This window comes from Vanessa atalanta, chromosome 28, assembly GCF_905147765.1.
Source record: "Vanessa atalanta chromosome 28, ilVanAtal1.2, whole genome shotgun sequence".
Lineage (NCBI taxonomy): Eukaryota > Metazoa > Arthropoda > Insecta > Lepidoptera > Nymphalidae > Vanessa > Vanessa atalanta.
In genome coordinates this window covers 5255735-5282116 of record NC_061898.1, presented here as the reverse complement: position 1 = coordinate 5282116, position 26382 = coordinate 5255735, and the positions used below count along the sequence as shown (strand labels likewise).

At 35.9% G+C, this 26382-nt stretch overlaps 3 protein-coding genes across 4 annotated transcripts in view; all 3 read left to right on the top strand.

Moving 5' to 3' along the window:
• Window positions 1-7215, top strand: part of LOC125074692 (serine protease snake-like) — a 29171-nt gene extending 21956 nt beyond the window's left edge. The window contains exon 12 of the mRNA XM_047686082.1: window positions 7190-7215. The gene's annotated coding sequence lies outside the window, so the exon portion shown is untranslated. The remainder of the gene's footprint in view (window positions 1-7189) is intronic.
• Window positions 1366-4095, top strand: LOC125074558. Its single transcript, XM_047685883.1, has 4 exons — window positions 1366-1542; window positions 2215-2441; window positions 3055-3213; window positions 3977-4095. The coding sequence occupies exons 2-4, from the start codon at window positions 2225-2227 to the stop codon at window positions 4093-4095; spliced, it is 495 nt and encodes a 164-aa protein (XP_047541839.1). The 5' UTR covers window positions 1366-1542; window positions 2215-2224.
• An 81-nt stretch (window positions 7216-7296) lies between the features above and the next one.
• LOC125074694 (phenoloxidase-activating factor 2-like) lies at window positions 7297-25596 on the top strand. Of its 2 annotated transcripts, none has more exons than XM_047686089.1 (11): window positions 7297-7409; window positions 12478-12584; window positions 13936-13977; window positions 14481-14601; window positions 14834-15024; window positions 20404-20518; window positions 20786-20900; window positions 21520-21625; window positions 23049-23230; window positions 24475-24639; window positions 25382-25596. In XM_047686089.1, exons 1-11 carry the CDS (start codon window positions 7399-7401, stop codon window positions 25547-25549), a joined length of 1323 nt encoding a protein of 440 aa, XP_047542045.1. In that variant the 5' UTR covers window positions 7297-7398; the 3' UTR covers window positions 25550-25596. The 2 variants fall into 2 exon arrangements, with proteins under 2 accessions (XP_047542045.1, XP_047542046.1); XM_047686090.1 differs by having other exon boundaries at window positions 7321-7409; window positions 25385-25596.
• The last annotated feature ends 786 nt before the right edge of the window (window positions 25597-26382 follow it).

Sequence of the window (26382 nt, the reverse complement as noted above, 5' to 3'; positions counted from 1 at the left end):
GATATATGCTAGTTAGTATACCGATATGGGATTGCTGTAGAAAATTTAAATCGCTATTTTGTAACGTCCGCCATTTTGAATTAGATATCGCGGCAATTAATGAATCGTGCATTGTCCTCGAGACTAAATATGTGTGCCAAATTTCAGCTCCATAGCTTCAGAAGTTGAAGCTTGGAAGTGGGTGAAATATTGATTGCAAGATTCCAGGACATACATACATTCATACATACAAGTGAAATTAAATGAAAAAAATAAAGATTTTAATAAATAAAAATATTTTAAGTTTAATTGAATCAGTTTTATTTTTTAATCCTTTTCGAATAACAGTCAAAAGCAATACAAATAATTCTTATATCCTTTATATAATTTATTAAATTTAATGTATCTTTTTTCTTTGTGAATCGGTATTAATAAAACGAACAAACACTACGCTATATGTATGTTACCCCGCGGTTACAACACTACAGATTTTGAATAGTTACGATTTTATTATATTTAAATGGATTATCAATAAAATTAAGATCGAGATTATCAAACTTTTATAAAATGTTAAAAATTGGTTTGTTTCAATATTTAGTATAAAAACTATTTGTGGTATAATATAAATAAAAGAAAAAAAAAAGGTTAAAACTAACTGTCTATTTTTTGTATACAAAATATAAATAAAAATATTTTAAGTTTAATTGAATCAGTTTAATTTTAAAATCATTTGATAATTAACATCCAAAAAAATAAAAAATAATTCTGTTGTCCTTTTTTTATTTTTGATTGATCTCACTTCGCTCGGTTTGGCGCCATCTATTAGAATAGTCGGGCTTAACGTAACCTCGCTTATCCCTTAGTGCACGGGCTTGCCGCTTTTGTAGATTTTGTAAGAGTGCGTGCGATTCTCAAGGGCACTTCGCTCTTGTAGTCCTTAATCTGTGAGTGATAAATGACGGACGTCTGTGAAGGTCCAATTAGTTTCACTATTTTCCCACCTAAATAACACACACTTAAAAACCTTTGTCACACACACATTGAAAAAGTAATATCACAAGTAGAATCTCTAATAGAACACATTTACAAAATATAATTTCACAAATTAACTCCACTTTAGTTAATTAAAATATTTTAAGGTTAAAATTATAATATTTTTTGCTAATATCTCACATTCGCAGAATTTTTGTTACTTCCTGAGATTTTTAGAAATACGTACCTTTTATAATGTTCAAAAATAATTATTTTATATCCAGTAATTGCATCTCTGATATCTGTATGTTTTTCCCCATGCACGTAGTGATATGGACTTTTAATGTACAATCTTTGTCTAAAATAATTATTAAAAAAATAAAAATGTCAAAGTCGAAATGTCATCACTAACTTCTTGTATTAACAAAATGTATTTTTAGTAATATTTGACCATCACTGCCGACAATTAGCATCTAGAGCTGATCCACGCAAGGTCCAAATACCTAACATGAATATAAACGAATAAATCTACTTTATTAAGGACATTTTTAACATGTAACAAAAACCATTGCACGAACTATGTTTTTGTGAGTAATGATAATTCAAAACATTATATTTTGAGTATAATTATATTTTTCTAGCGACCCGCCCTGACTTCTATGCTGATACTAAATATACTACAGAATGTCTTACGACGTTTACAGTTTTACAGTCATTAGACAATACAAACCTCTATGTCCCTGCGTTTTAAATCTGTGATATCTTCAAAAATATTCATTCAAATTACACGCTGTAAAGGACCTTATTGATTTATATTAACGTATACCATTGTGGACTTTTTTGAAGACCTTTTTAAGGTGTACAATACTGTATTACATTATTTTGAACATTATTTTGATCTATCTCGTAGGGTTCAAAGTGAAAAAAAAGTGTTTATTTATGATATCGCTTCATAAACCCCAAAAATGATCAGGGCTTCTCTACTATATTGTGCATGTATTATACATATAAACCTTCCTCTTGAATTAATTTATCTATAAAAAAAAACGCATCAAAATCCGTTGTGTCATTTTAAAGATCTAAGCATACACAGGGACAGACAGCGGTAAGCGTCTTTGTTTTATATTGTGTAATGAAGTTAGGCAAATTACAAAATTACTTATTAATACTTGTAATTCTGTTATATTATATACACTACAAACAGTTCTCTGTTGATATTTCCTCAAAATCAAAATATACTTTATTCACGTAGGCTTTTACAAGCACTTTTGAAATGTCGGATTACGAAAGTAAACTTAAGAAAATCGACGAGACGTCACTGCTGAAGTTACAAGAAGGAAAGGGCCCAGTTGATGAGTGCCTCTGCCCCCTATTTTCATCACCAGACAAGAAGAGTCTCGCGGAGTCAGTCAAGAAGGCTTTCAAATCTATTGGGACTCGGATAGCTAAAAACAAGAGCAAAAATGTTCCCATTCATTTTGATAACGCCGGTAAGACCGTCACTCCTTATTGTATCAGCTATATGCCAGTGAAATACTCATCAAAATCGGTCCAGCCCTTCCAGAGATTAGCCGGAACGAACAGACAAACTGGCAAAAATCATAAAAATTGTTTTTTTTTTTGTCATATTTTCCGTAAATACATACATTTAGTAAAAAGTGATTATTTTAATATTACAAACGGACACTCCAATTTCATTATATGTATAAAGCATTTTGTGTTAAAGCTTTTAATATGCTTTTAATAACCGGAATATTATAAGTATAATTTAAGAGGAACCGACCAAACCGACGTCACTTTAGAAACCTCTAAAATTTTCAGTGTTTCTCTACAATATTGTGCATGTATTATACATATAAACCTTCCTCTTGAATCAATCTATCTATTGTAAAAACCGCATCAAAATCCGTTATCCGTAATGTTAAAGGTCGCTATGGCTGTATTTAAAAAAAAAAAAAAACAAAAAAATTAAAATTGAATTAAATCAAAACGAAACCCGTCATAGATTTCGAAATTCGACCCTCTAGTATATATTTAATCTTATTAGTAAATCTTCCGAATGAAATAATAAATGCGTGTGAATATTACATGAATCTTTGCCAGGATTCAGCAGCACCAAGGAAGTGGTGAAACGTGTGAGATCCTGCCGGAAGTGTGGGTGCGACAACGAGAAATTTATCCTCAAGCACTCGTATGCCAATATACGTATCACCAGCCCTGATATATCATCAATTTGCCCTTGTCCGTCAGATTGCCTACCAGGTAAAACGTCACAAGCTACTGTGCCCATCGCCCATCGCGGCCATGCCAGTTAACAGAATCTTGCCAATCGTAGTCTTCCGCATCTAGATGTGATCGTTCCTTATCCTTGGTTATATTGTGAAGCAGAAAGTTTGTATGTATGATGTTTGTTACTAAGCAAAAAGTACCAAATGGATTTTTTTTTTATGTCAAAAGGTGGCAAACGAGCAGGAGGCTCACCTGATGGAAAGTGACTACCACCGCCCAGTGGCTTGCAGGTGCGTTGCCGGCCTTTTAATTCCGTGCGTTCCGGCCGGAATACGATGAAACTTAACAATAATAGTCTGTACAACAGAATCGGCTATAATTTATAGATATACTAGCTATCCGCTCCGGCTTCGCACGAGTGCAGTACTTACAAGACATTTTGAAGGTGTAAAAAGCTGTTATATATTATTTTAAACTATCTCGTAGGGTTCAGCCAGCGTTTGCAATGTAAGCATGAAAAATTATGTTCATTTACATCACATTAGAACCTGTAAAATGATCCGTCTTTCTCTACAATATTATACATAAACCTTCCACTTGAATCACTCTATTTATTAAAAAAAAAAACTCATCAAAATCCGTTGCGTAGTTTTAGAGATCTAAGCGTACATAGGGACAGACAGACAGCGGGAAGCGACTTTGTTTTATTCTATGTAGCTATAGTGTGAACAATACCGAAACTAGTCAGGTTTCTACTATAAAATTAATTAATAAAGTTAATTTTATCACTTTACAGATAAAGCCAAATTAAGAGATAATATCAAAGTTATCATTGAACATGCAAATTTGACTAATTCATATAATGGCGAGGAATTATTGAATGAAAACAATGAAATTGATTTGATACAAGATTAATAAAGGAATATTTATTAAAATGTATCTTAATTTCGACAGTCATCTGACATTTCAACTGGTCTCATTGAAATGTCAATGTCAAAGTGAAATGTCAAAGACCATTTATTATATAACCTGTACAAGATAGTTGGATCTCTTTGACAGCTATCATTTTTTCTGATCGACATAACCCTGCAATGACGAACATATTATTTTCTTATTTTTATGATTTTAAAAATTGTAAAAATGTTTAATAAAATTACGTATAACACAAAAGTCTCTAAAGATTCGAGCGTTATCCGAAAATTCAAAGACCTTTTATTGCTTCAAAGTAAAATTTAGACGCTTGTACAATGTTACGTCGGTCAGACGGTTGGGACGCGAATAAAAGGCAGTACGTGTTACAAATATATATAACAAAAAGTAATTATTAAAGATCATTGTTAAGTTATTATTACGAACTGGGTTCATTTTGGCTAGTGGTTGGGGTCTCTTTAGCTGGTATAACTCTTTTTAGAAATTTTTTTTTTGAATTACGCATTCCATCGTTCCATCGACTGTTATATATGTTATATTTTCTGTGTCCCAACACTAGCCCGTCTGTCAAAAACATCAAGCTAACTTGAACAGGGTATAGTTTTTTTTATGCTAATCAAATACATACAACTTCAAGTGTCTGTACTTACAGATGAATTCCATAAAAGATTGATCTAAAAATAATAAACATCGGTAGTTATTATAGGGACTTGGCCTCAACTTAGAAGTAAAACTATTTTTAATAGGTTTTCTTATTTTATTTCATAGTAAACTATATTAATAATTTCGTGAAGGTCTACGATAGACCCGCAAAATCCATACAATGATTATATACGAGATATTTCGGTATTAAATCCGTGAATTTCAATGACATGACAGTTCGACGGGCGGCCATGTTTGACATAAGGAATGTAGGGGTACTGGTCCATAGCTTACGTGTCGTTACTATTCGAAGATATTTCTTGAGTAAAAGAACACTTGCTTGCTGGTCGGATCGGAATGATTTTATTTCGAAAATGTGTCTATATGTATGACAGAGGCGGCTAAAATTCAAATCCAGAGACAGCGACATCGTGCGCTAGTGGCACGTGCATCGGACGTCATCGCCCCACCGACTCCCCACTACGTGCTGATAGTATAAAAGACTAGACGCTCCGGGTATCGGCACCCCACCGACTACGTTCTGAGCCGAGGTGCGATATCATAGGAGACAACCTCAGGACGAACGTCACTCTCGAGCCCAAAAGGGTTCATCTAAAGGCAGAGTCTTAATACTCGCCCCAACGTTCGGTGACGCTGTAAAGGCCAGTAGGGCTAACAGCAATACTCAATCAAGATACAAAAAAAAAAGAAAGGTTTTTATTTTAGTCGGTGCGGGTTGGTGGAATACACATGTGGCAGAATTTCGTTGAAATTAGACACATGCAGGTTTCCTCACGATGTTTTCCTTCACCGCCGAGCACGAGATGAATTATAAACACAAATTAAGCACATGAAAATTCAGTGGTGCCTGCCTGGGTTTGAACCCGAAATAATCGGTTAAGATGCACGCGTTCTAACCACTGGGCCATCTCGTGTTTGTTTAGTTTTATTTATTTCACCCGGGCGAAGCCGGGTTTTCATGTAATAACATTTTACTCGATCAGCAATGAAAAATCTGAAAGTCAATTTTCCCGCCATGACGAGTATCTGACTATCTGTCAATGTTTATGTTGACAGATTAAAAAAGATAATATCAATATACAACAGTGACAGGCACGTGACATTGGCGAAATAATCTGTGCGTTTTTGGCACAAACAAAAGCGGCAAAAAAATGTCTGTGATATAATACAGATAACAATAATTCACATCATATTTCGTATAACGAAATCCTAATTGAAAAAAAGTCTTTATATCATGCTAACATCTATGTGACATCTCGTGACGTGTGGTGGCTAAAAGAACTTTCTTTTCTTTTGACATAAGTTTTTTTTTAATTGTAATAATGACAAGATATCGTCCAGTTGAGCCTATTTTTTTCTCTTTCGAATCAATGTTTACGTACATATTTTCGTTAGACATGAATGTCATTCGACTTTCGACCATTGAGTGGTATTATTTAAATAACTATGTCAAGATTGTATATTTAAAGTGAGACATATCAAAATATAACCTTCATCGTAATAAGTTAAAAAAAGCTTCGATTAAGCTAAACAAATAACATTATTTGTTACTATAATATAAAATATTTGATATTTCTTGGGTCTGGGTGTGTGGTACCGTCTTTACTTCTGATTTTCCATAACACAAGCGCTTTAGCTACTTACATTGGGATCAGAGTAATGTATGTGATGTTGTCGAATATTTATTTATTTATTTATTCATTTATTGTGCCTGTAGTTAGTAGTTAGTAGCCGAGCCGAGATGGCCCAGTGGTTAGAACGCGTGCATCTTAACCGATGATTTCAGGTTCAAACCCAGGAAAACCCACAAATTAAGCACATGAAAACATGTGCTTAATTTGTGTTTATAATTTATCTCGTACTCGGCGGTGAAGGAAAACATCGTGAGGAAGCCTGCATGTGTCTAATTTCAACGAAATTCTGCCACATGTGTATTCCGCCAACCCGCATTGGAGCAGCGTGGTGGAATATGCTCCAAACCTTCTCCTCAAAGGGAGAGGAGGCCTTTATCCCAGCAGTGGGACATTTACGGGCTGCTAATGCTAAAAAATGTTTGTCTTGTACAATCAGTTATACTATTATTAAAATATAATATCCTCTCGCATCACTCACTCACATCTCACGAATCACATGCGTAGTTTACAAGATCTCATCGTACAGACAGGACGCTTCCCGTCTGTACTTTGTTTAACACTATGTCGAGATTAAAAACTGGCGACCCTATTCCATTTTGAGGGCGCCATTTTGAATAAATGTCAAAGCGTTAAAATCAAAGCGCCTCTAACGAGACTACATTTGCTGAATTATGCTAAGCATGACTAAATACATAATACTTAACAAAACATCAGAAGATAAATACAATTAAGTACTATATTGAATCGAGTCAATTATATATTTATTAAAATATGACTAATACATATATATATATATATATATATATATATATATATATATATATATATATATATATGATTGTTATGTTAACCTTTACGATCGTATATGTTATATGTCTAGATAAATATCTGGTAGCAATTCGCGACTCGCCAGTTTAGCGTCCGACGCCAGCTGAGTCGCGCCTATCCGTAATAAAAAATACAATAAAAAAGCGCTTAAGCGCTTCGAGCAATGTATTCGAGGTAGGCAAATATTATAGTGGATTTTACGTCACGATTTTTTTTTTATAACAGGATAATCTTTTTAATATATACAATGTCATATACGTGTATCTTTGTGATATATAAAATATTCGATCTTTGAATGTTTAATGTGTTGTTTATTGGTAATCTGTGGTACGTTTTGAAGGGTGAGTGCGCTTTTGTTATTGAATAATCTACGAATTACGATCATTTTCGACTCTCGAATGTCATAAAAATACAGTTGATCGTCATGTTTGAATAATTCCTCGAGGACCTCTGATGATTTGACGTCGTTAACGCCGAAAGTGTTATTTTATTTTATTTTATTTAATAAGTACACTAACAATATACATATTAATTGATGGTTTACACAACATCAAAAAAAAGAAAATCAACTTCTGATATGTACATCGATTACAAGTGTATTTATGTGTGTGTTATTTGAGTGATGATATATTTAATTAATCAAATTAAGCCCTGCCGTTCGATTAATTGATATAATATTAAAAATTATTAATTAATATACAATTACGTCAAGCGGGTAAGTCCCATAATGATTACATATTCGTCATTTACACTCGTCATTCACAAACCATATTAAGTGAAGCTACCACCGGTTCGGAATGTTGATTCAAACGAGAAGAACCGGCAAGTTAATCAGTAGTTACTCTTTTCCAATTTTTTAGTTAGATATAATCGTATAGTATAATATATTAACTGTCTGAAAGTCAACAAGTATTAGCTCCACTAGTTTATATCACCTATATAATCTTGTATTGAATAATACGCTTAATTTATTAAGGTTTCATTTTTACAAATGATTTGAATTTTTAAATTTAATTTAAAAAAATACCAATAGGTCTCAGGGACAGGTTGACCAAACAAAAAACGACTTTTTTATGGTATAATGGACCACCTGATGGTAAGTGTTCACCAACGCTCATAGACAATGGCGCTGTAAGGAATATTAACCATTCCTCAGATCGCCAATGCGCCACCGATCTTGGAAACTAAGATGTTAGGACCCTTGTGCCTGTAGTTACACTGGCTCTCACCCTTAAAACCGGAACATAACCATACTGAGTACTGTTGTTTGACGGTATGAGTGGTACCTACCCAGACGTGTATACCACCCGTGTATACCATACACCGTTAACACAAACATGGTATATTGGTACTTGGTAGGGCTTTGAGCAAGCCAGTCTGTGTAGGTAATCATATATATTATACAGACACAAGGGACAACGTCTTCCTAGCTCAACAGCTCCCTAGGTTGGTGGTGCACATGCTAAGGAACAGTTATTTCTTAATGTCAATGTACGTGTGGCGTGTTAATATCGCCAGGTTAGGGTAGGGTAGGGTCGCCAGTTTTTAATCTCGACATAGTGTTAAACAAAGTACAGACGGGAAGCGTCCTGTCTGTACGATGAGATCTTGTAAACTACGCATGTGATTCGTGAGATGTGAGTGAGTGATGCGAGAGGATATTATATTTTAATAATAGTATAACTGATTGTACAAGACAAACATTTTTTAGCATTAGCAGCCCGTAAATGTCCCACTGCTGGGATAAAGGCCTCCTCTCCCTTTGAGGAGAAGGTTTGGAGCATATTCCACCACGCTGCTCCAATGCGGGTTGGCGGAATACACATGTGGCAGAATTTCGTTGAAATTAGACACATGCAGGTTTCCTTACGATGTTTTCCTTCACCGCCGAGCACTAGATGAATTATAAACACAAATTAAGCACATGAAATTTCAGTGGTGCCTGCCTGGGTTTGAACCCGAAATCATCGGTTAAGATGCACGCGTTCTAGCCACTGGGCCATCTCGGCTCAAAACAAACATATTACACAGAAATCGAAGGACCAAAATAAAAAATAAAAATACTTTTGTCTGGTTAGGTGCCACCCAATATTCGAGATTTCTTACAGCGCCAATATTTATGGGCGGTGGTGACCCCTTACCATCGGGTAGCTTACTTGCTCGTCCTACCCATTTCATAGAAAAACATCTATGAACACCGGACGAACTTGTGGCTAATCAGCCATCTCTAAAACGTACGAACGTGATCAGGGTTGGTCGTGCAACCAAAACACTAAATACAAATATATACACACTAATGTTTGAATTAAATTATAATATAATGTGTTTTTTTCTTATTTTTAGATTTTTATGCCGTTTTAATCGTTAATTCAATTTATGCAGCTGATGTTATGAACGTCACATAGCTAAATTTTGAAACTATTAAATTTTTATTAAAGTTATCACGAAACTGTTTTTACAGTACGTGCGTATTGAAAACACATAGTTACGATATATAATATAAATAAATATATATTGGACAATATCACATACATCACTCTGATCCCAATGTAAGTAGCTAAAGCACTTGTGTTATGGAAAATCAGAAGTAACGACGGTACCACATACACCCAGACCTAAGACAACATCGAAAATTAGTGAAATTTTTCTATATCGACTCGGCCGGGAATCGAACCCGGGACCTAGAAGTGGCGGCCATGAAAGCCGGTGTACATACTACTCGACCACGGAGGTCGTCAAATATACAGCCGATTCCGATCGAAGTAGGAATGAAGATAAACAAACCTTAGATTTACGTATTTCATGCGATTCGCTAATAACTCGGCTATATTGTGCACTACTGAGAGTTTATGATTAATATATCTTTATTTATAATACAACACTATTGCACTTAACTACTTATTTTCACATTAATTTTACTCGACGACGTTCAAAACGCCATTTTTTCGCAAATCCACAGTGAATATCATAGATTAATCAAGCTCTCGGCCAATGATGTCGCGTCAATTTGCTGTCAAATGTTGTTTATTTGGCTTTTCTCCTTTTCTGTTTGAACACTTCTGTCTTTTAAACGTCAAATAAACGATAGTCAAAGCATTTTCTGTCCTCTTCTAACACACATTACATCATATGCGTGTTCTCGCTCATACGAGATTACAGTGTAGTCGATAACTAAATTCCACAGATAATTAAAATTAAAGTAAAATGCGTCCATTTTATTTGTATTTTTAACAATCAGATAAGGTAACTCGCTTGTTAATTTGGTTAAAGGATGATTAAACAATATTCCTTTATTTATCTCAATTATTATTTGGTTAATGATATTCAGCAGAATTTGAAGTGATAACTCCTTATCGGAGGGTATACCGCTTCGTTACGTAACGCGTGACGGCGCCAGTATGCGGCCTCCTTTCTCTTACTTATACTAACAATGTACAGTGAAACCTAACCAGGTTTTTTTAATTAACCAATTGGGATCTCAAGGGACCAAGACATATGTACCAATTATTGAGGGTTTCAAATAATCCAGTTTTCCAATTAATCAGGTTTAAAATTATAGTTGTCTTATTTACAGAGGAGTCCCCCCCCCCCCCCCCGCTTACAGAGGTCGAAATGCAGTTATTCCATTTTTAGACTTTCCACAATCATAATCTGATAGATGTTTTAATTTTTTAGATACTGATAACGTTTTATATTTACGTTTGGACATTTTGTACACTTTTATTCCCTTGTTTTTTGGGTCAAAACCTGAGATAGTACTCTAAACAAACATGTCATAACGTGTTAAAACCTGATTCCTTTGTCTCACTTATACAGGTTATTGAGTTAAAGAGTCTCAATTACAGAGGTAAACATCGATGAAGTCTTAGAATTCAAATCTCATTTGACCAGGTTCAAAAAGTCCCATTGACAGAGGTAATTTAATGATAAATAGAGGTTTCTCACTTATCCAGGTCCCACTTAACCAGGTTACACTGTATATACACAAAATTCCAATGTACATAATCAAGAATGAAAAATAATACAGTTATGTTGGCTCAAGGTGTGAGAACATTGCAAGCAAATGCTTGATCAGGATGGAGATAAATTCACACGAACGTCGCCCTGTCGATATACTGCATTCATTCTGGTAATCTCGCATCTTGGGTGATATATTCGATTTGAATACACTTGGTATTGATTTTACTTCACTCGATCAGAGCATGAGATTTTGCTAGTTCGTTTCACTGATTGTAATTAGTTTAAGTTTTATTATTTTATTAAAGTGAATTTAAATGCTTCCTTTTTTTTTTAATACTTTTAAAAAATCCACTCGCTTTCCCGTGCATTTGTCTATATATTATATAATCAATCAAATGTTTTGTTAATAAATAACATTTCGTTTCATTGTTATATTAATATACATAAAATTCAAGCGATAAACGAAGGTTTACTCTAGTTAAGGCGCATTTTCATTGGTCGATAAGTCAGTAGTTAGCCCGATTGCGGGGAGTACCCGCATGCGACCAATGAAATCCACTGGTCGATAACTCGGTCGATTAAACGTGTGCGGGTGATATCCGCATTCATATATTGATATTTATATATAGCCCGCACCCCGTATGCGGGCTCTGACGACCAGTGAAAACGATAAACTCTTTGCGGGCCCTATGGCATGCGTTACAGAAATCTCCCGCACCCCGAATGCGGGCCTTATCGACCAATGAAAATGCGCCCTTAAATGTCAATATTAAAATAGTTTAATTTAGATTGGTTTAAGTTATCACTTCTGTCGGATACGCACAATTTGTTTTTTTTTTTTTTAACATAGAACTTTATATGTACAGTGTATGTTATAGTAGAGAAAATCCGGATAAAGCAAGAATTTCTCTCTCTGTGTTTGTTGTCCGAGGCGATAAGTACTTGTGAGAGAACGGGTGACAAAATAAAAAGTAAAACCAATTTATAAGTAAACAATTTATATTTAAAACGATAACAATAAATTATACTGATTCTTAAACACTAATTACAATGAATTCGATATAATGTATAGAATAATTGAGTTTAATTACAGAATAAGTACAAAGATTCGGAGCACCGATAGTGCCGTGTTCAACACTGATCCATTTCTGATCTGTTGACATCTATCGAGCCTTTTTATAGCAACTTGTCCTTTTGAGTCAATAGCACAACCGTATTATAAGATCGGAACTCGATTAAAAATTATTATCTCCCACATACTATAATTAAATTTCATTTGCAGGTCGAGTTTGATTGCCGTTTTAATAATCTCATATGTATCAACCAACCTAGCAGCGAATGACGAAGATACGTCAAAATGGATTCAACAAACCTTTAACAAAACAACGGGTAAGGTTCACGTGATTATGTTAGGTTACGAACGAAAGAGATCATTGAAGGATGAAACAGGGCAACGCGTTCCAAAGAAGTAAATTTCAGTTGGATTATAAAAAAACAGTTATATTGTTGAATAAACGTTTACAATATTTCGACAGTTTACTGCGCGAGATAGATTATAATCTATTGGTATTTACAATAGTGTTGCACATCGATAGTCCACTATAGAGAGACGACTATCGATAAACTATCGATATTTAAGGTGTTAGATATAGTATCGATAGCTCCCCGTGAGCAATATTATCGATAGTATTACTTTTAACCTAAACTAACGATAGTCTAAAACTATCGATAATATCGATAGTATCGATATTATTGCCGTAATCTATGATAGTACTATCGATATCCTGAATAGTTTTCGAGATCATACTGCAACGCTGATTTACAATTCTACGGTGACATATACATGACGGCGCACTCGTAGCGCCATCTGTTGAATTACGTCGGAACTAGATTTGAAAACTAGTCATAACTGTCAAAATCTAGCGAAGCGTCGTGTGGATGGTTAGCACACACATAATGGCGGCGTTCAACTGGGACGAGCAACAGTCATCGTAAACGCACCACATATACGACGAATCGCTTTTGTTCCGTGTAATCTACGATACGTTTTTGTTAATTTCGTTTGATTTGTGATATCAAAGTATGTAATGATATCAAAGATTATATAAACGATTTTTTTATATATAAGTTTTATCTCGCTCTCCAATTGCCCACGGGTCATAAATCGTGGCTAAACCTGACAAAGGTGATCATTCGCATCGTAATATAAAGCTAGAATTAAAATTAAGTATTAATTAATCTGTCAATTAAGGTAGCAATGTCATTCACGCTAAATGCTCGCTAAGGCATCGAATCGAAGTATCGGTAATTAGGAATAAATGAGCCCTTTTCTTAATCTTCCCAATCTTCCTAATTGACAATTCTAGCTTTATAAGCGTGCGTAATAACCTGATTCCTTTCGATTTTCGATGTGTTGCCATTCAGTGTGAAATTGGCAGGTATTACGTTTATATCTTAGGATAAAACTCAGTTGTACTTAATTTTCGAGATACCTCATGATGATGTTTACAACTTCAAATTCGAAAATATGGCTCAAGTTTATTATACTATTACTGATATTATAAATCCAAAAGAAACTCTGTCTGTTTTTCATAGCCGAACCACTGAATTTGGTGAAATTTGCTACCTATTTCATACGTAACACCTGTGACCGTGCAACATCCCCCCCCCCCTTCGAAAGTATTTCTTCATAGGACTATGTAAACTTTCAGTGTAAAAAATTGCATTCTTTTGTTTGCAGAGGAAGAAGAGGAAGTCATTGATTTGTCACCAACGGGTGACAGTAAGTATAAGTTTAATTGAATAATATTGGGGATGAAGTTCGTTATCCAACAGCGTGATGAAATATCAAAAATAAAATGACTCAGGAACCGAAAATTTTTAACGTCGGTAGGTGGACGTGATCATCTGATGGTCACAACCACCTATAGATGTTAGCGTCTGCGTTCAAAATCATTCCTTAGTTCAACAATGCGCCACCTTGAGAACCTATTTGAAATCCTACTGAAAATTGGCTAGACCTAGGGTTTGAATCAAGACCTCTGATTCTACGGCTTTATTGACTAGCTACTTGACCAACCAGTATTGAAAAAGAGTAACTACTGAGTTTCTTGCCGGTTCTTCTATTCTCGGTAGAATCTATATTCCGAACCGGTGGTAGCTTTACTTTAAATAGTTTGTTAAATGACGATTCAAAATTGCTTGTAAAAGTCTACTTGAATAAAGTATATTTTGATTTTGAGTAGTCAGCTAAGGCCGAGACTTAATTTCTTTATTTTTCTGCAGATTTGAATGATCTAGACTGTTTAACGGACAGCGGTGAAGTAGGTACCTGTGTGGTATATTATCTATGCGATCCTGACACACACACGATCATCTCAGATGGTACAACAATCATTGATATGAGGTAAGTTTATTTGTTGAAATAGCCGTAAATACCCTAATTTTGGACATGACCTTCCTAACCTTTTTCTTATATAAATAATAAGGCCCACCAGTTTTGGTAAACGCGTTCTTACCATTGGGCCATCTCGGCTCTTTCCGTCTATAAGTGTATGTTTAATGTATCTTTTTGGTCTGCGATAAAGCATTTTATTTTCGATTGATTGGATTGGAATACACTGAATTTCCTGTTTCAGGCAGAGGCAATGTCTCTCATACCTGGACGTTTGTTGTGGACACAAGAGTGTTCTATCGGAAAACACGTTGGTTACAACGCCAACTCAACCGAAACTGGTGCATAACGATATTATCAATTTTAACAAAAATATTCAAACATCAACGGCAGCTTCTATGGATGACAAAATGGAGGATAGCTCACCTCTTAAAAGTACGTAAATAATGAAAGAAATGCTGAAAGCGATGTCGTCCTGACGATTTCAGTCACGGCGGCTAATCAGAAGACCAGCTAACTACGAACACGGACACTTTAATCCCTCGCTCTGAGGATGAGAGAATGGGTCACCTGATGGCAAGTGGTCACCACTGCCCATAGACAATGCCACTGTAAGAAATAGTAACCATTCCTTGCATCGCCAATGTGCTACCAACTTTGGGAAGTAATATATCTTGTTCCTTGTGCCTGTTGTTGTCTGCCTGTCTGTTCATTTCAGCGAATGAACTCATTTCCTTTCTTGTCGGATTTGTCGCCCCATCGAATTTTTCTTTGTCCTTATTCCATCTGGGTAAGTACCACCTACTCATTAGATATTCTACCGCCAAACAGCACTGGGTACTGACCCAGTGTTGTTGTTTTCCGCTTTGAATTGTGAGTGACCCTGTGTAACTACAGGCACAAGGAACAGAACATCTTAGTGTCCAAGGTTGGTGGCGCATTGGCGATGTAAGGAATGGTTATTTTTCTTACAGCGCCATTATTTGGGCGGTGGGGACAATTTACAATCAGGTGGCCCATTTGATCGTCCGTCAAACTGTACTATAAAAAAAGTGTAAATCAAATTTTCCCTTTTCTCTTTCTCTGTTCCTCATATCTTCCTTCTCGCTCGTGTAATGAAGCGTGGCTAAGCGTGAGGCGTATTGAAATTTTCCTCTCAAATCTCGTCCGCTTTGTACGTAACTTCGTACCAATTTTAAGTAGGCACCTTTTCAAGAGATCGAAATTGATCAGACGAGCCGTTATGGTCTCGCTCGATTTAAACGTACACAGAATAAACTTTGCTATAAATTATGTCGCCGTGTATTATACGCCTTATGTAAACACTAGCTGAACCTGCGGCGTTACACGCGCGAGAAATATACAACTACATATATCACAAAAAGCGTTACGTCCATTTTATCCTTCTCGAGGAACATATAAAAAAAAAGTAGCCAAAGTCCTTTCACTTGCAACCAAAGACCATAGAATTTTACGCTAACGAACTAGGGAATTAAGATCTTATTTCCCTTGTGCACGTAGTTCCACTAACTCAGCCCTCGAACCGGAAAACAACTGTACTAAGTATTCCTGCTTGGCGGTAGAATATCTGATAAGTGGGACTTGCACATGTAAGCAGTCATTATTACAATAAAAATACCTCAACTATCGAATGTTAATTTTATATAATACTAGACGAAAACCCGGCTTCGCTCGGGTGGAATAAATATAATTAAATACGTTTTATCATTTACTTTTCGTATATATTATTTATAAACACTGTCATTTTTTTTTTTTTTTGGGTCTTTTATTTGTGCCAAAAAACACAGATTATTTCGTCAGTGTCACGTGCGATGGAGAAGACACGACAGAGATTCATCGGTACGGTCGAGATTACAGGCTCGAATTAATTTTGAAGGCATAATAGTAGTACATTGGAAACCCATAACCTAAAACAACACAATAATAATAATAAGATAAAAAAATAATAAAACAAAAAAAAACTTCTATTAAAATACATAAGAACAATCAGAAAACTATTTACAGCTTAATCTTATTACGTTCAATATGTTTACATAGAAATTTACAAAGTGGACTAAACACAAACATTAACAAACATTCAACATTAATAGGGCGAGGAACTTTAGGGGGGAGAACGTGGAGGAGTTTGGGGCAGAAGAACAGTATATGGGATAAGGAACCATCGTCTAGACCAAAACACCGTCATTATAAAACCTCTATATTTTGTATTTAGGTGATGAAAACTAACAATAAATATGGCCGCCCGTTGAACTGTCACGTCATTGAATTTCACGAATTTAATACCGTAATATCTCCATTATTTGAGTTTGTGATTAAGTTTCGGTCGGAGCTATCGAAACGAAATTATTAATATAGAATTACACACATATCGTTTAATCATTATTTATTATTAAATTATTATTTGTATATTCGTAAAAATCTCACTCACTCACTCACTGTTATATTGACGACCGACTTACAGTGATACGCCATTTTGATAAGTTTATTTTGGTCATTATTATAGTCATTCGATCGAATCGTGTTCCGGAATGAGTTGCGAATAGGCTATTTGACAGTGCGAAAAATAAAGTGTCGATTATTGTAATCAGTATATATTAAGAGTTTAAAAATGGTTATTCATTAACGAAAGTTGAAAATAATAATTAATTTATTCAAAAACCCATTAATGAAAATGTTTAAATTTTTTTTATACGTTTGTCACGTGACACAAAACGCTCCTGATTGGTCGGGCTTATGATGACGTTACTTGCTTGTTAACCTCGTTTGCCTACTGTATGTGGATTATATGTGCCACAGATTACAATGCAGGCAAGTAACGTCACCGCCCACATTGCAGCGCCATATTGTCAAAGTAGCGTTTCCGCGCGCTATTTAAATATGGAACTTTTAATTTGATATTATTTAGCAAATATATACTAGAATTAAAAAAAAACAACTGTTACTGGGTTCCTTAATCTCTACTAAATAATATAAAATGGATTTTAAAAACCAGTCAAATAGTCTATCATTTCGACTGAATTAATATTTGTTACGGGTGATGTCTATGGACAGGAAATAGCTCAGTCGTCAATTATTATCTGCGTATATTAATCATTAAATAGTATAAAACAAATTCGCTTACCGCTTAGGTACTTGCGCAACGGATTTTGATGCGGCTTTTTTCATTAGATAGAGTGATTCAAGGAGATGGTTTATATGTTTAATACATGCACAATATAGCAGATAAACATTGATAATAAATTTAGAGCTTTTTAATTATATATCGTAAATAAACAAATATTATGCGCGTAAATTGCAAACGCTGGCTTAACCCTACGAGATAGATCAAAATAATGTCCTACAGTATTGTACACCTTAAAAATTACTTCTAAAAAATCCAGGATGGTGATATGTTATCCTTTACTTAGTATTAGTAATAATGGTATCCTTATCCAATTAAGTACCTTAAATAAGACCCTTTACAGCATGTAATTTAAATGAATCGTTTCGAAGATATTAAAACGCAGGGACATAGCGGCTTATATTGTCTAATGAGTGATAAAATGTGAACGCTATGAGACATTCTGTAGAATATAAAAAAAAAACAATAAATTAACGTCTTAAGAGACAGGTATACAGATAGACAGAGAGAGAAAATGTCAAAGCATAATATAAGAATCGGTGATATCACAGACGTCAGTGATTTTACAATTAGTACAGGAAAATGTTTCCGATTAAAAATAACATCGACCTGATGAGATTCACAAGCTGGTGAAACCAGTACCTATCACGTGACCTCAAAGGTCATTGGCATCAGCGAAAGGTTATCGATGCTAATTTAGTATTAACAACTAACTGTCATTTGCGATAAAATATCAAGCAGAGGTCGCTTCTGATTCAAAATAATGAATATTTATATATTTGTTTTTAAATATAGATAAGCAGGCAGGCAAACAGGCCTTACGATAAGTGGTCAACATCACCTGTAGGTATTGGCGACGTAGCTAATATTTATCTCACCTTAATGCACCACCATCCGAGATGGCCCAGTGGTTAGAACGCGTGCATCTTAACCGATGGTTTCGGTTTAAAACCCAGACAAGCACCACTGAATTTTCATGTGTTTATAATTCAACTCGTGCTCGGCGGTGAAGGAAAACATCGTGAGGAAACCTGCATGTGTCCAATTTCAACGAAATTCTGCCGCATGTGTATTCCACTCCAAACCTTCTCCTCAAAGGGAGAGGAGGCCTTAGCCCAGTAGTGGGAAATTTACAGGCTGTTAATGTAAAAATGTAATGTAAATGCACCACCAACATTGACAACTGAGATGTTAACCTCGTGCCTGTAACACTGGCTCACTCACCCTTCAAACTGAAACAAACCAATACTGAGCCTGTATTGTGGTAGAATATAGAGGGGTTACTGCCGGGCTTGCACAGAGCCCTACCAATCAACCTTGCAATGACCTGAAGGTGCGTAAGGTTACCGAGCGAGAGATTCAATTGAGAATCGCGAAGTATATCGAAGTGAATTACGAAGTCTAATGTTAAATGAATATAAATGTATATTAAAAAAATGTTTTTTTAAAAAGTATTCGTTTTTTTTTTACTTCGTCTCAACAAATTATTTGAGTATATCCTTTTTTTTTCGTTTCGTGTCGGTCTGTTCATTGCGTATTTCTTATATACTAGCTAACCGCCCCTCGTATTTAACACCAAGCTGATACAAAACAAATATGATATGAATCCTGTGAAAATAACTAGATTCGATTTGATTCGCATTGCAATACATAAAAAAACTATTTAAGGTAACTCTTGGCACATATTAAACGTTCCGATTTTAAGAATTAAGTCAATATTACAGACTACAAGTCGAATCAAAACAAAATTCCTTTATTCGATATAGAAGCATTACACTTACTCATAGATAGTCAAATTAAACACTACCGCCGGTTCGGAAAAGAAGATACCCTGAACTGCGAACCGGCGAAAGGAACTCGGGTGTTTTTGTATTTTTTTGTCAATTTCATTATTTACAAATATACAATATAAAAAGATACAGCCGGGAGATCGTTTCATTCCCAAGGTGTGCTATCAATCATAAACTCACTAATTGTATAATAATAACCTTACGCACAAAAGCGTTCCTTAACAATGTTTTTTTAATTTGGCAATAGAGGTTTTTGAACGCTTTCTGGGATCCTGTTGTAGAAGCGTATACATTGCCCCACAAAAGAGTTACTGACTCTATGCAGTCGAGTAACAGGAGTAACAATTTTAAAAGGGACATCTTAGTTATCGATGTTAGTGGTACATTGGTGACGTAAGAGTTGGTTTATATATCATTACATTATTAGCAGCCGGTAAATTTCCCACTGCTGGGCTAAGGCCTCCTCTCCCTTTGTGGAGAAGGTTTGGAGCATATTGCACCACGCTGCTCCAATGCGCGTTGGTGGAATACACATGTGGCAGAATTTCGTTGAAGTTAGACACATGCAGGTTTCCTCACGATGTTTTCCTTCACCTCCGAGCACGAGATGAATTATAAACACTAATTAAGCACGTGAAAATTCAATGGTGCTTGCCTGGGTTTGAACCCCATATCATCAATTTATATATCATACGGCTCCAATGTCCATATTTGAAAGGACAAGAAAAGTCGCTGTCACAGTGGCACAGTTTTTTTTTAAACCTGCTGGTGTCGTGATTGTGGCGTAGAGGATCGAAAATATCTCCTTAACTGGAGATTTTAGCCCAGTACTGCCAGCCTAGATTATAAATTATGATAATTAATAAACCGTTCTAATTACAGAGGATTTGTCCATTCGGTGTGGCTGGGACGAGCCGAGTCTGTTCGTATTCCCGAAGAACGATGCGGCCATTTATGCGAACTACGGCGAATTTCCGTGGGCTGTCGCTCTTATAAAGTAAGTTGTTTTCATAATTCTTCTACTTGGTGGTAAGAAATCCTGCAAGTGCGCGCAAATTTAAACACACACATATCAAAAACAAAATACTCTCTATTCAAGTACGCTCATAAAAGTCGGGAACTCGTCGGGAGTCGAGTGCTATTAAACTAATAACATTTATCTTCGTGTCCAAGCAATGATTGTCACCGTTCCTCTCGCAAACATCTATATTATTGTGAATATATGTATATAATAATTTGAGTTAGTATTAAAATATATTATCAGGAGAAGGAAAACCATAGCATGGTCACCGAACGACTACCTCGGTGGTGGTACCATGATACATCCGTCGGTGGTACTGACAGTAGCGCACAAGGTCGATAAAATGAATGCTAAAAAGGTATGTATCTGACACACACAACACACAGTAAGATTCGACACATTATTAGCATTAGCATTAGCAGTCTGTAAATTTTCCCATTGCTGGACTAAAGGCCTCCTCTCCCTTTGAGGAGAAGGTTTGGAGCATATTCCACCACGCTGCTCCAATGCGGGTTGGTGGAATACACATGTGGCAGAATTTCGTTGAAATTAGACACATGCAGGTTTCATCACGATGTTTTCCTTCACCGCCGAGCACGAGATGAATTATAAAGACAAATTAAGCACATGAAAATTCAGTGGTGCCTGCCTGGGTTTGAACCCGAAATCATCGGTTAAGATGCACGCGTTCTAACCACTGGGCCATCTCGGCTCTCATTTCTCATTCGACACAGTCAAGATGAAATTGACAGCTCAACGCCGCATCCCTTGTCCCAACGTACTGAGGCGTATATTATTCAGAGACGTCGTTCTGATATACTGAATGAGTTGAACATCTGCTCTGCTGCTCGGCGGGATATCTTCACTGGGATATCTCGGCCTTTGAACCATTGCGCTATTGCCCTAAGTGCACCGCATGTTTACCATTCTAAAGGGTGACCAAGTTCTTACTTGTACATTAAATCTCTTTTATTTAGATAAAAATCCGCGCTGGAGAATGGGACACACAGATAATCTCAGAGAGATATCAATATCAAGAACGAAATGTCAAGAATATCTTAATACATCCCCACTTTTTTAAAAGTAAGTCTATCCCCTCCATATTTTTAAAATCAAAGTTCATTAAAGCACTTGTAATCGTCATGTGACAGTGTTGAATTAAAATGTAAAGATTATACCGAGAAGAACCGGCGAGAGACTCAGTAGTTGCTCTTTTCCACCATTTCATATACAAAGTATGGCAATAAACTAAAATCAAATTTAAATATATCCTGCCTGGAAATGTATAAATACTCCAAGTCCACGCTTTTTATCATTTATATAATCTTGTATTGAGTAATATGACGAGAACTTATTCTACCGCCAAACAGCAGTACCCAGTATTGTTGTGTTTCGGTTTGAAGGTTAAGTGAGCCAGTGTAACTGCAGGAACCAGGGACATAACATCTTAGTTCCCGAGGTTAGTGGCGCATTGGTGATGTATGGAATGGTTAATATTTCTTACAACGCCATTGTCTATGGGCGGTAGTGACCACTTACCATCAGGTGACCTATTCGCTCGTCCGCCTACCAATAACATAAAAAAAATCCATCAATGTTTTGTTTTTACTACTTTAACACAGTATCTGTAAAAACATATCCAAAGCAATTAACCAAGTTTCCGACTCCGCAAAGTCAATAAATCATTCTTGGGGCAAGGTATCCGTTTCTATAATAAAATTCCGCAGACATTTTTAACTTTGCCGTTTCAAAGATTCAAGTCAAATGTAAAATATACATTGGTAATGAAGGCGTATTATTCGATACAAGAGTATATAGATGATAAAAAAGCGTGGAGTTAATGCTTGTCGACTTCCAGGCAGGAGACATAACATACATATATAATTATATTTAACTAACATGACTGTATTTCTAGATATTGAAAAAGAGTAACTACTGAGTTTCTTGCCGGTTCTTCTCGATAGAATCTACATTCCGAACCGGTGGTAGCTTTACTTTAAACAGTTTGTTAAATGACGATTAAAAAGTGCTTGTAAAACCCTACTTGAACAAAGTATATTTTGATTGTATTTAACTAACATGACTGTATTTTTAGCTGTTGAAAAAGAGTGACTACCGAGGTTCTTGTCGGTTCTTATCGGTAGAATGTACAGTCCGAACCGGTGGTAGCTTTACTTTAAATAGTTTGTTAAATTTCGATTTAAAAGTGAATCAACTCAAATCAAAAAAAGCAATCAGCAGGAAAAGAGGGATCCATGAGATCAACCAAGAACGTATAATAACACCCAATTTATTCAGAATACTGCAAATAAAACCAGATCTTTCTAGATCTTTAATTGCTAGTCATGTTCAGGAATCGCGTCTGTGCTTATTAGTATAAGTACCAAGAAATATTTTTACCAAGTTGATTTATCAATCAAAAAGTTCCGAACAAAAAAATCAACGACCATTTTTGAAGTCTTTAGTGTCTTTAGTGACTTTTTTATTTGTTCTTTCTCTTCGGCAGCCTCATTATACTTCGATATCGCAATGCTCACCATGGAGAGTCCATTTGATCTTGCGGCTGCACCTCACATAAAACCAGTTTGCCTCGGAACGAGTGTCCCAGACCCTGGGACGGATTGTTTCAGTATGGGCTGGGGTCCGGATTTCAACAAAGAGGACGTATATGCGACCATCTTGAAGAAGGTGAATATATAAAATTTTTGCTGTCGCATACCACACACGCCCACACACAATACCGGATACAATGTTTTCGTGTAGACACACAAAACAAAGGCAGGCTTGGACCAGGAGATGTTACGTTAAAAGTGAAAACATTTGAAGCAAACAACGTATAGTGTGAACGGGATTTCTAAAGTTTTTAAACTTCGCGGAGTAATGTCTTGGTGGTACCACCCACTCATTAGATATTCTACCGCCAAACAGCAGTACTCAGTGTGTTGTGTTCCGGTTTAAAGGGTGTGTGAGCCAGTGTAACTACAGGCACAAGGGATATAACTTAGTTGTACATATTTTGTATGGATGTGTTACATGAATAGAAGTTTAGTTTAATAAATTATCTCGTACATTTTTTTAAAACAGAACAGATATCACGTTGTTTCAACAAATCTTTATCATTGTTGACTTAGATAAACTTCACCGGATTCGGACGAGTCCGATTTGAAGTGTCTGAGCCAGTTTTAAATTTAATGCAATAAAAATTTATTATCAAGATGGCAGAATTATTATATCATGCCTATTGGTTATATGAAACTCTTAGTCAGATATATATATCTGAATAAGAATTACACAGTACAGTGTCTACCGTTAAAAAGTCGCTACCGCAGTCATCATAGCCACTGTAAGAAATATTACCTGATACCTATATTTACAATACACGATTACCACCTTGGGCAGGGTAACTTGGTAGGGCTTTGTGCAAGCCCGTCTGGGTACTCTGCCATTTTAGTTACCCCCAGTCGTGACCAGAAAAGTATAATTTTCATCAAATTTCCAAAGTTTAAACGCGTGCAAGCACTGAATTTTCATGTGCTCAATTCTTATTTATGTGGTAGTAAAATCACATATTGTAACCGATTGCTGGGTCAAGGACTCCTCTTCCATTGAGAGGATTTGGAGCTTGGAGAGAATTTCGTTGAAATTAAACACATGCAGGTTTCCTCGCGATGTTTTCCTTCACCGAGCACGAGATGAATTATAAACACAAATTAAGCACGTGTTAATTCCGTAGTATTTTCCTGGGTTTGAACCCGATCATCGGTTAAGATGTATGCGTTCTAGCCACTGACCCGTTAGGTTCAACATCCTAGAAACAAATAATATGGGAAGCCACTAGGAAGCCATACATGATATATCCTGACATGATATCTTCTAACTATACATATGCGAATAAATATTCTAGACTTACGTTTATGGTATTCCTTTTATAGATTCAAGTACCACTTGTCGGTTCAGAAGATTGCACGGAGAAACTCCAGCAGGCTAGACTTGGGGCGCATTTCAGAATCCACTCGTCCCTAACTTGTGCTGGGGGTGTTAAAGGTATCGATACTTGTCAAGGCGACGGCGGCTCCGCACTAGTTTGCCCGATCGAAGTGAGTATATTTCGTTTAATATTATGGAAAAACTAATTACTTAATAGTATTTTAATATATTGAATAAGAACTATTGAGTTTATTGCCGGTTTCGGTAGAATCTACGAAACGAACCGGCGGTAACTTCAGTTAATATAGTTGTGTTGAATAAGTATCTACATAAAACATATATATCTTTATGTCTTGTTGGTCTAGTGGCTTGATATAAGCGTAAGATCTCGAGTTTCTGGATTCAAGCCCAAGTCTCGGTGCGCACATGAAGCCTTTCGTTCTACGCTTGAACTGTTTACGGTCGTGTTGAATTTTGTCGGATTTTTCTTGGTGGTACAGCTTCGTGAAAGCCAATGTTATTATTGACCATTAGATATTCTTTCCAAACAACAGTACTCAGTATTGTTTTGTGTTTCGGTTTGAAGGGTGAGTCAGTGTACAGGCACAAGAGACATAACATCTTACTTCCCGAGGTTGGTGGCGCTTTGGTGTTGTAAGGAATGATTATTATATCTGACAAAGTCTATGGGCGGTGACTACTTACCATTAGGTAAGAAATCCGTCTGCCTACCTATACCATTTAAGTGACCCATGTACCTTTTACATAAATATATATATATGTATGTATATTGACCGAGTCGTGACTATATGCATCAGTTTTAATTGTGAAATCACTTCAGGCCGAATAATTTATCAATTGTAAGGAAAGATTTTTTTTCATTCCAAAAAATTTAATCCATTCCGATTCCAGAAGAAGGGTAATGCTACACGGTATGCTGCATACGGCTTGGTGGCGTATGGAATTGATTGTGGTGTTGCTGACCGTCCAGGTGTCTACGCGAACATTCCAGCAGCACTCGACTGGATAAACCAAGAAATGACGAATCTTAATTTTACTACTGAAACGTACACCGCTTGAAGTGTACATAATTTGTAACGTAGACGAAATAAATGTCTTTAATTTTCTTTCGTGATTTTATTATCCTAATAATTTTAGTATGGTATATTTCTATACTGTGTTCTGGTGTATTTTTTACATTTGTATACAACCAGCGACTCGCCCCGGCTTCGGACGTGAGCAATACTGATAGTAAATATACCTACTACAGAATGTCATTATATACAAAGTTTATACATTAGACAATACAAACAGCTACGTCACTGCGTTTTAATTCTGTTATATCTTCGAAAATATTCATTTAAATTAGCATTAGTATTAGCAGCCCGTAAATGTGCCACTGCTTTGATACAGGCCTCCTCTCCCTTTAAGGAGAAGGTTTGGAGCATATTCCACCACGCTGCTCCAATGCGGGTTGGCGGAATACACATGTGGCTGAATTTCGTTGAAATTAGACACATGCAGGTTTCCTCACGATGTTTTCCTTCACCGCCGAGCACGAGATGAATTATAAACACAAATTAAGCACATGTAATTTCAGTGGTGCCTGCCTGGGTTTGAACCCGAAATCATCGGTTAAGATGCACGCGTTCTAACCACTGGGCCATCTCGGCTTCATTTAAATGACATGCTGTAAAGGGCCATGTACATAATGTATTTAAAGTACTTTATTGGATAAAATTTAATGCATAAAATCGCTTCGAAAATAAGCCATTATTTCTCGTAAAAAAAGTAAAGGATACAAACTGTTATTTTGGGTTTTCCCCACGAGATTGACGTTTTACCATCCCGGACTTTTTAGAAGTCATTTTTAAGGTACAATACTGTAGTACATTATTTTGATCTATCTCGTA